Raw genomic sequence first — 10,000 nt, forward strand, 5'->3', positions numbered from 1 at the left:
TACTCACAAATAGATTCCATTGGTGTTAGTGGTGATTCCAATGGTTCTATTGGTGAAAGCGAACATGTTTTGTGTGGTTGGCTCATAGAACAAGCAATGTCCATAATAATTATTAGTGTGTTTCTACTTGGTGTAAAAGCAAACTTGTTGTGCACCAATACAGCCATTGGAATGACATCATTTTCTTTTGGTACCAATCCTGCCATTGGTGCCAATGGACCATCTGTTTGACAAACAAATCATATCCGTTTGTGTATATTGGACATGTATGGAGATGAAAGCACTTGCCTCACATCAATGTGGCCCGGGTTCTATTCCCTATTCTGGTTCTCTATTCTGCTCTGAGAGGTTTTTCTCTGCGAACTCAGGTTTTTCTTTCTCCTCAAAAACCAACCTTTGATTTCATAAAGTATTATTAATTTGATTTGATTTATTAACTTTTAGCACGAAGCCAGTAACCATGGCTACCTATCCATTGTTGAACTGCTGTTGGATCATGGTGCTATGATTGACACCCCAGGAGGGTTTGATCATGACACACCCTTGCACGATGCCGTCACCAATGGAAGACTGGAAGTTGCTAAGCTCTTGGTTACAAGAGGAGCTCCTCGGGACATCCGGTAGGAACCTTGAATATAATAATTCCTGCTAGAAAGGAAACATTCATCTTTGTCCAATACTTATGTATACGTGGTTTCTTTCATAATAGGCCATTTTATGGATACGGTGGCAATTTTGATATCCATTGTTTCAATTATGGGATTCTAAGGGGGGCAAATGCATACTAATTTACCCCTTTAGAATCCCATAATAGCTATTTGAACCAATGGATTTCAAAATGGCCGCCAAACCTGTTAAATGGTCTATGAATTAAATTGGGTCAGTAACAGAGCCGTCTCAGCCTGTTTACGTGACAGACTTTTTCTGGTTATGAGGATTATATTCTATGTAATGAACGGTGATTGGTGGATTGCTTTTACACTTGCCAAACTGGTGGTGTGCCTTGGAATTCACCTGGACCTTCCTAGTGTAAGCATCCATAGACCCTTTGCATAAATGGCGCCCAAATTTGAATAACAATACTTGACACATCCTTAGCCTCACATTCATGAGAAAAATCCTTTGTCTTGAAACATAAACACGAGGCTAAGGATGTATCAAGTATTGTTATCCAAATTTGGGCGCCATTTATGCAAAGGGTCTATTGAGTGAGTAGGTCGACGACATCACAAAAGTGCAGGTGTGTCCTTTCCTGCTTAATTAACACTGTAGGTGAAAGGTACATGTATGTACGTTTGTTAAAGCTCATGCGTTGGTCATTTTGAGAGATTCTTCCTTTCGTGAATTTAAAAGGACATTCGATTACTGACACAGGGTGGCCACGTGGAGTTACATGTAGCGCCACATAGGGAGCTTAGGCACGCACGTTTTTGAGACACGAAAGGCAACCGGAAGTGAGCTGTTTTCCCTTTTAACTTGTCTTTAGACAACCACATTTACATTGCTAAGTATCTTTTCTCCATTAGAAATGATTCGCATAAAAATCTGGGAGACACCACTGTCCTGGCACGAGAAATGCCGTCTTCCGGTTGCCGTCTGCATCTCAGAAACGCGCATGCTTAATTAAGCTCCCTAATGAAGACGACCACCAACCCAATGAGAACGACCTTAGTAACACAACAACGTACAATGTTCAAACTTGAAGTACAGTGGAGGACTTGATGATGAATTTGTATGCCATTTTAATTGCGTTCGACGTTATGCGAACGCAGTTTCTAAACTTAGGTATCCTGTGGACAGGGTGAGCTTCGTTTTCAGCGCCATCTTGAATTACGTCATTCGTGCATGCGCATCTCGGTTTTGACAAATCATGTGCAAATGACGATCGTGCGCACCTGGTGATTGTTTGTTTAGAGTCATTTTGCACCAACACGCTGATCTTTTTGGCAACGGACCTTTTTTAGTAAAAGTCTCTCAGACAATTTCAAGAAATTTCAGATTTTCGACTATTTAGTTTTTGTGACGTCATCACTTCCTTACACCAAACTTTCCATTTTTAGCGACACTCCACAAGCCTCAGACCTTTTAAGGAGCAGGCGTGGCTCAGTTGGCTAGTGCGCGGCTTTCGGAGCAAGAGGTTCCCTGTTCGATTCTCGGTGACCTCAACGTCTGTTTCGACTTTCCTCTGATCCGTGTAGCTATAGCTTTAAAAAGCCGTAAAACGGAGCACTGACAGAGGGACGGGGGTAAAGGGTGCACCGTCGGCTTCCATTGATACCAGTTTCGTAGCTGAAGGAACTACCGACGTTAAATGAAGTGCCTTTACTTTACTTCACTTCACTTCAGTTCACTTTACTTTACATTACATTACATGAATGCGTCGTTTAGTTATTCCAACCTCCAAAGTTCTCCCAACGAACGCACTTAGAGCAGTTGCTTCATGGGATCAATAATACGGAATGACGTCCTCGCAGTTGCATTCTTTTTCTTTGCGTGCAGTGTATTTGTAAGCTTCCAATAGTTAGAATGTATGACTTTAGTGAGTTTCATATTCTATCTCTAATAATGGGGAGGGGCGCTGTGAAATACCGGTATTCTCCCTATCTCGTACTACTCTTCGCGGTGAAAAGCCCTGGGAAAGAAGTTGCGCCCCTCCTCATTCTCTGCACGGCTTCGCCGCTTGTTAATTTTGCCTCGCGCGCCAACAATTCCGGCAGCTACAGCTGTATGCATTCTAGGGAGTCTAGTGAAAAACTTTCAGTAAAATGTAGTGAAGGGAACATCTTCAAGTGTGTTTTTAATGTGTTTTGCGGACGGGAATTTCTTGTGATTTCGGGACTTATTCTTTGTCGTGAGAGCAATCGAATGAGTCCCAACATTATTTTCGATCTACTGGTAGTGTGGTCTCTCGTATCCTGATGTCACAGAAAAAATGTAAATTTGAGGTTTCAACTTCCTAGAAACAAACGAGGACTCATTCCAACTGATTATGCCACAACTGAAGAAATGCGAACCATCTTGTCCATATCAACCTCTAAAACGGACGACAGCCAGGGATCGGCACAACAACTTATTGCATCACTACCAGAAAGCAGAAAGGTCAGTTTGAAAAAGCAAGGGGCTAAAAGCTTGAATTTTAGCATGCAATGATCGACAGATGAATCAAATCAATGGATCAATCAATCGCTTGAAGAGATTTTCAACAATAATACAGACAAATAATAAACCTTATTTTGAATGTCAACTTGAGTTGCACCAGGCAGACTCGTTAGCTATTTTCAGCAGAGAATTGAAGAAACGGTTGCGGCAATCGCTAGCCGTAAAATAATACACTTTAAGACGAAAAAAAATATGTTGTACCTTTGTCGCGCATTAAGGAAAATTTCTTTGCCGAACTTTACGAAAATACAACGTGAAATAACCAGATTCAGGGTCTTGGCGGCAGTGAAACTTTCTTTCTCTGTGTCCCCTTCAAAAATGTTGGTACCAATCTAGTTAACATTTTACAGCACCAACAAGATGTAATAATCGCCGGAGAAACACGTACAATGGCATAAAGAATTTTGAAGTGGCTTTGTTGCTAAATTAAAGTCCCTAATGGTAACTGAGCAGATGAAGTGGAATCTACCCACAACAAAATCACCGAGTTGGCCAGAAAAGGACCTGAAACCTGACAACTTGTGCTTTAAGACTGCTGTGCCCTGTCCTTTCCAACCCGGGATGAGCTCCACTGAGCTATGGGAGCTCCAGCGACTTGTGTGCGACTCTCCTCTCGGTCTAACCAGCTCACATTCGATGTCCTCGGTAGGAACAGACCTGTGCGGGAGAATTGTCACTTCTAAGGGTCTCTTTTCTCGCTGCCCCGCTCAAAGCAGTTACGTTGTTGGTACTTGTTCTTTTAGATTAAAAAAATTAAGCAGCTTAAAACTATTCCCTGACAAACGAATCTGATTTGAAATCTTAGTTATCACAGCTTCTAATTCTTGTCTATTTTGTTTTTCAGTTTTCACTTGATTCTCCTAAAATTCTTCTCGCAACTGGTCTTAGCTCCGATCAGAAGGTAAATCCCTCTTTCCTCGAGGATCGATAGAGGAAATTTCTTTGGTTAAATCATAAACAGAAAATCGCACGATTCTTTTTCAACTTCAACAGCGGAAATTTCAAAACTTGACTCATACCTTGGACTAGAGTTACTGTGAGTTTCTGCGCTTAAAATAACCAGTCTGATATCCAACAAGTGGGAATGGGAATAATTATTCAGACATTTATAAACGTTTACACACTTGGATAACACTTGGCGCTACGATACGGTACGATATGATAACGGAGATTTAATGAAACATTCAGAATGCGAGAAACGCTATATCTAAGGTTCAAAATTTAACAAAGGAAGATGGCACCGCGCACCGGTGGCTCAATTGGTTGAGCGGGAGGTCGTGACTTCGACTCCGGCTGGCCAACACTCAGGGTCTTAAAATAATTGAGGAGAAAGTGGTGCCTTTGTAATAACATCCGCAAATGGTTAGACTTTCAAGTCTTCTGGGATAAACCGTAGGCCCCGTGTCACCAATATATTTCATGTTCATAAGTTCCCTGTGAGACGTTAAAGAACCCACACACTATTCGAGAAGAGTAGAGGATGAAGTTCCTGGTGTTGTGGCTGTCCTCTGTGAGTATATGGGTGGGTTGGTATAGCAGGTCCACATCAGCTGAATAGCTGCCAAAACTTCAACCTGCTCGGACAAATAAATAACAAACAAACAAGTAGATCGCTTGGGCTAACTCGTGACGGAAAGAAAGCTCTTTTACTTATTCGTTTTACATAGGGATTTTTTTTTTTGACAAAGAGACTAGTAAATGAAAGATTTGTATCTTTTTCAGGCAAATCTTCAAACCTGTGCAGTCACTCTCGATGCAAAGATTGTTTACGAATTCTCTCTTTCGGGTGAGTTGAAATTGTGCTCGCCCACGCGACATTTGTTGCGGAAGAAAAATATTTCCGAGAAGTAAATTTGTTTCATTTTTATTTTCAGAGACTATTGTCTGAAACATTTTTACTCAGATTTACTCCGAATATCACCAAGTCACCATTGATATATACACTTCTTTACTATTTTACTGGCGCTAACGGCAACGACAACACCTAAAAGCAGTGATACTATTGGTTAAAAGAAGAAAAAATGATCGTGCTGCACGTGCGGCACGCATTTTTGAACACTTCTTTCCCGTATTTGTCTTGAAAAACAACGCACGCAATTTAGTACACTTCTCTCGATAGAGTCTAAAAGTACTTACGAGTGACCACAAGTGACTCGTGGTCACTCGTGAGTACTTTTAGACGGCGTACATCAGTAAATCTTTATTCCCTCTCTTTACTTCAAATCCAGGCGTACCAATTTAGTTATACAGCTGTAGAATACTTTACCCATATTGTACAATATAAACAAGATGGAATAATCATGAAATACTTAAAATAGCTCAAACTTATATTGACGTGACGTTTTTGTCGTCGTATCCGTCGTGGTTTCTTAAACTCCCTAATCGCGAAAATGCCAGCCTTCGACGTAGCTCTCGATTTTTTTCCGAATCATGGCCGAGTGATTATTGAAAAATAAATTTCTTCCAGGTTTCCAAGTTTTCCTCCAAGTTTTAACTCATTCCATCCTCGGAGACCCAGGGGCGGTTAGTTGGGGCGACAGGAAATAAATCGGGCAAAGAAATGAAGCGTCGCAGGTTTTTATTTCCTCTCGCCCCAACTAACCGCCCCTGGGTCTCCGAGGATGAACTCATTCTTGATTACTTGTCGATTTTTTTGTCCAAATCTTAGCTGGAGTGAGTCTTAACTCTCTAGTTTTAAAATCATTGTTAATACCTTGAGCCGCTAATGGTTAGATAATTTTTCTCTTTGTTTTTGTGGTTGGGTTAGTGACCCACATTATAACAGCAGCAAATGCTAAAGGCATTTGCCCGAGGACCATCAAGTACTTGAGTGGTGTACTGACCGGAAAATGGATTGTTAGCTACGACTGTAAGTATCGATCGACAAATATTTGAAATGAAAACAAACTGACAACTTCCAAAAAGTTATTTGGCATTACAACCCGCCGGTCAAAATACCTAAATATCATTGAGAAAATGAAAGCCAACGCAAAAATTAAGCTTAGAGGAAGTTCGCGATGGCTGACCTAACACACAGAGTTCTAATAGAGACATTTTAGCGTCGTATTTTTCGGAAAACGGCAAACCTCTGAGTGTCACGTGATATGGCCTTTGCGTTCGAGTTTGCGGTTCAAGATCTGACGGCTGGATACCCTTTTTGCGGTAACTGATTTACCGCAGCGTTTTTCACCTTAAAATTCAAAAGGAACTCACGTTTAAAGCTATAGGTTATGTTCTTGAATGCTTTAAGTCTTGAATGGACGCACTTCAAGTTGCTGATCATTTGCACATCCTTGAAGGCGCTGGATCGGTTCGTCAGAGCGATTCGCTCTGACGAAGGGCTAACGCTCGAAACCTCAGCTTTTAGAATCTCTAAACGGTGGTCAATTTACATTATCAACTCCGTTGATAAAACCAAATTTTTGTATACTACTTCCGCACCGACGCAGCACCACAGTTTCTTAAGAAACTACCCCCTTCATATAAAAAAAACAACAACTCGGTCGTGGCATTTGTGAGGTAATCATTTTGGCATCTGCTAACTGCGATTATCTTTCTTTCATGTTATAGAATGTAACTTTCATTGTGATTATCGTTTTAATAGGGGTGGTAAAATGCTTGCGACGAAAAACCTGGGTAGATGAATCTCCGTATGAAGTAAAGGGGACCAATGATGCTGCCGTGGATGCTCCCAAAAAGGCTCGCATCAATGCTGTCAAACAGGTTAGTAACTTCAAAAGGCTTCAAAATTCTTTTTTTTTTTAAAGGCCCGGCGAATGTTGGAAACTAAAGCGCAACAAGGTTTCATCAAACACAGACTCGAAAGCTTGCGAGGAAGTTTGATGCTAAGTCGGTGGGTGCGTGAAGCGGGGAAATTAAGTTGTATTAAATGAGTTATTAAAAGTAAAGTGGCTTCCATGGGGGTATTAGACGTTTCGAGCATCCTGCCAAGAATGGTACGGAATGGCTAAATAGGAAAACAGGTTGCCATAGAGAGGAATCTTTTGCCTTTAAATTCAGAAATTCTGACTTGGAGAGAATAGTTGGTGTATTTGTCATTTAGTGGTTATCTATTGTTTAAAATTATCTAAACACGGTAAAACCTTCAGGGTTAGGATTAGGGTCAGGTTAGGCTTATTGTATAATTACTGAAGGTTTTTTTACCTTGTGTAAAAAAGTTGTAAACAATAGAAAAAAATACACCAAGTACCTACCACGCCAACACTACGAGGTTTTCTGCATCAGTGTTCGTTATTTGAAGTAGGCTGCATATTTGTGGCGAATAACCTTATTACTGTTTACAACTGCCAAATTTGTTAGAGATGCTTGGATCAAGATTAGTAATCTGCATGTTGCAGTGATTGTTTCTTCTAATTTTTTTTTATTTTTAAACACATCAAATTTTCTACTTTCAAATGTGTTTTTGAAACTGGTTTGAATGTAAAAGGGTAGGTTTACTATCATTCATTTCACAAGTACACGAGAACTTTTTTCACGAGGAGGACAAAAAGATGTAGTCGGCGGCAATGGCTGGAATGCTGATTCATTTGAAATCTATAACTTTGGAAAAGAAGTTTTTGCATTGAATAAGTTGAGTTTTGTTGTATTGGTAACATTAAACCATCCTATTGCCTCTTGATAAAAGACGATACTTATTGGGCATTCAAAAAACACACCACAGAAACGACTTCAGTAGACTTCTACAACAGAACTTTGACTCTATGTTGAGTCGTTGTACCGCGCACCAGTGGCTCAGTTGGTTGAGCACCGGGCTGTCACGCGGGAGGTCGTGAGTTCAACTCCGGCCGGACCAACACTCAGGGTCTTTAAATAACTGAGGAGAAAGTGCTGCCTTTGTAATTACATCTGCAAATGGTTAGACTCTCTAGTCTTCTCGGATAAGGACGATAAGCCGGAGGTCCCGTCTCACAACTCTTCAATGTTCATAATCCTGTGGGACGTAAAAGAACCCGCACACTTGTCGCAAAGAGTAGGGCATGTAGTTCCCGGTGTTGTGGTCTGTCTTCTGTGTTGTATCATGGTTGGGAGGGTAAAATAATGCTCGGAGATATTAGCTACACCAAGCTACTCTAAAATCCGAGGGTAAATAAAGATATATGATAAATCCCCCGGCTGCCAAAAAGATTGTTAAGCAAAGCGGAGCCATACTGACTGCCTGCCTGTTCGCCCTTCGATCAGACGAAGGGTCCACTCGATTACGTCAGCTCTGTAACTCTGTTCGGTGTTGAGAGCATTCGCTTCCTACCAATGTGGCCTGGGTTCGATTCCTATATTCGGCGTCATGTGTTGGTTGAGTTTGTTGGTTCTCTACTCTGCACCGAAGAGTTTTCTCTGGGTACTCCGGTTATCCCCCTCCTCAACAACCAACCTACGGATTTGATATGTTGATTTCAGTCTACAGTGTCCCCAATTAGCTCTCCAGCGCTATAACGACTAGACACGTATATAAAGTTCCTTTCCTTTCCTTACTAGTTTTGACTTGTGCGTAAAATCGAAGCAAAGTGATCCTTTAATTCATTACACGCTTTGAATTCAGTTGCTTTATCTTCCATGTTGCAGCTTCCCAGTTTGTTTGACGGCTGTGAATTTTTCTTTTACGGGGAATCTCACCCACCCCACCCTGCCAAGGAGGACCTCATCCAGATGATCAGGTATGGCGGGGGAAAGATTCTATCGCGCGAACCAAAACCACGTGTTGACGAAACGCTGTGTTTACCTACTTCAAGTAAGGCTAACAAGGTACCTGCCCAAGCGGTTACTTTAGCTCCCGTGGCATACCATGCGAATCCAGAGTCGAAGCTATACCGTTGCACTCAGTACGTCATTTACGATGCTTTTGCGGAGAGGAAGCCACACATCTGGGACACTGAATCGCTTCGCACATTGCCGCTGACCTGGCTTATGGATTGTGCTTCGAACTTTGCGATCCTTGATTCAGAATAACTTTGGTCGTTTCTGGAAGAAATGCCAGTTTAAAGAGCACTTAACTCCAAACGTTCTTCATTGCCAAGATGACCGTGTTACGTTTGTAGGCGAATCAACTTCGTTTGTGGGCGAAGCGGCTTACGTGCGAAACGACAAGATACACCTCTTCACCCAATAGGCCACTTTCAGAAATACCATGATACTCTTTATTCGCCTTCCAAAATTTTGCATAAGCATTGTTTTTATTTTCTCTTGGGACCATTAAAGTCCCAAAAGAAACTGGAAACTGCTAAATATGCAAAATATTGGAGGGCAAACAAAGAGTATTATGGCATTTTTGAAAGTGGCCTAGAGGTCGTTTGCTACCAATCTTTAGAGACACATAACAATGCTGTAATTTACAATTGCTGGTTGACCTACAAACGGAGCTGATGAGAGATCTTTAGTTTTCGTCCACCAACATGGCGGCGATGACGTCACGTGAAAATGTCGATCCCTCATGCAGGCAGCCATTCTTTCTGTCTGCACCAAGAAAAACAACTTCCGGCTAGTTTCGAAACAGGAAACCGAAATTTCGTGGTTTTTCAACGACTGCAGGACTGTACGTGGTTTGAAAGCTGCGAAAAGTATTTTTTCGCGGCGCTGACGAAAAGAAGCGGTGCAACCTTTGCACTGGGACAAGAGTGCTTTTGCATTTTCATTCTAGGATATTTTAAAACGCAGTTCAAAACCAAGGCAAACCTATTGTCGTTTGAACACAAACTCAGCGCAGAGAATTATTCCGAAAGGGGGAATGCTTTATGTCGACAATAGGACTTGCCTCTCATCAGCTTGGCAGTTGTACCATCTAAACAGGCCGTTTCCGAATTCGTGTCTGCCTCCTCTTCAAAGGGAG

The 10,000-nt window shown here is 41.6% G+C and overlaps 1 protein-coding gene across 1 annotated transcript in view; it reads left to right on the forward strand.

The window, feature by feature from the left end:
* The window catches only part of LOC138012853 (BRCA1-associated RING domain protein 1-like), a 31,955-nt gene that overhangs the window by 21,067 nt on the left and 888 nt on the right, over positions 1 to 10,000 (forward strand). The window contains exons 8-14 of the mRNA XM_068859765.1: positions 445 to 620; positions 2,961 to 3,099; positions 4,004 to 4,060; positions 4,882 to 4,945; positions 5,927 to 6,028; positions 6,764 to 6,882; positions 8,740 to 10,000. The exon at positions 8,740 to 10,000 is cut by the window's right edge and continues 888 nt beyond it. Of these exons, the coding sequence (XP_068715866.1) occupies positions 445 to 620; positions 2,961 to 3,099; positions 4,004 to 4,060; positions 4,882 to 4,945; positions 5,927 to 6,028; positions 6,764 to 6,882; positions 8,740 to 9,123 (1,041 nt within the window). The 3' untranslated portion in view covers positions 9,124 to 10,000. The remainder of the gene's footprint in view (positions 1 to 444; positions 621 to 2,960; positions 3,100 to 4,003; positions 4,061 to 4,881; positions 4,946 to 5,926; positions 6,029 to 6,763; positions 6,883 to 8,739) is intronic.

Source organism: Montipora foliosa, chromosome 8 (assembly GCF_036669935.1).
Source record: "Montipora foliosa isolate CH-2021 chromosome 8, ASM3666993v2, whole genome shotgun sequence".
Taxonomy (NCBI): domain Eukaryota; kingdom Metazoa; phylum Cnidaria; class Anthozoa; order Scleractinia; family Acroporidae; genus Montipora; species Montipora foliosa.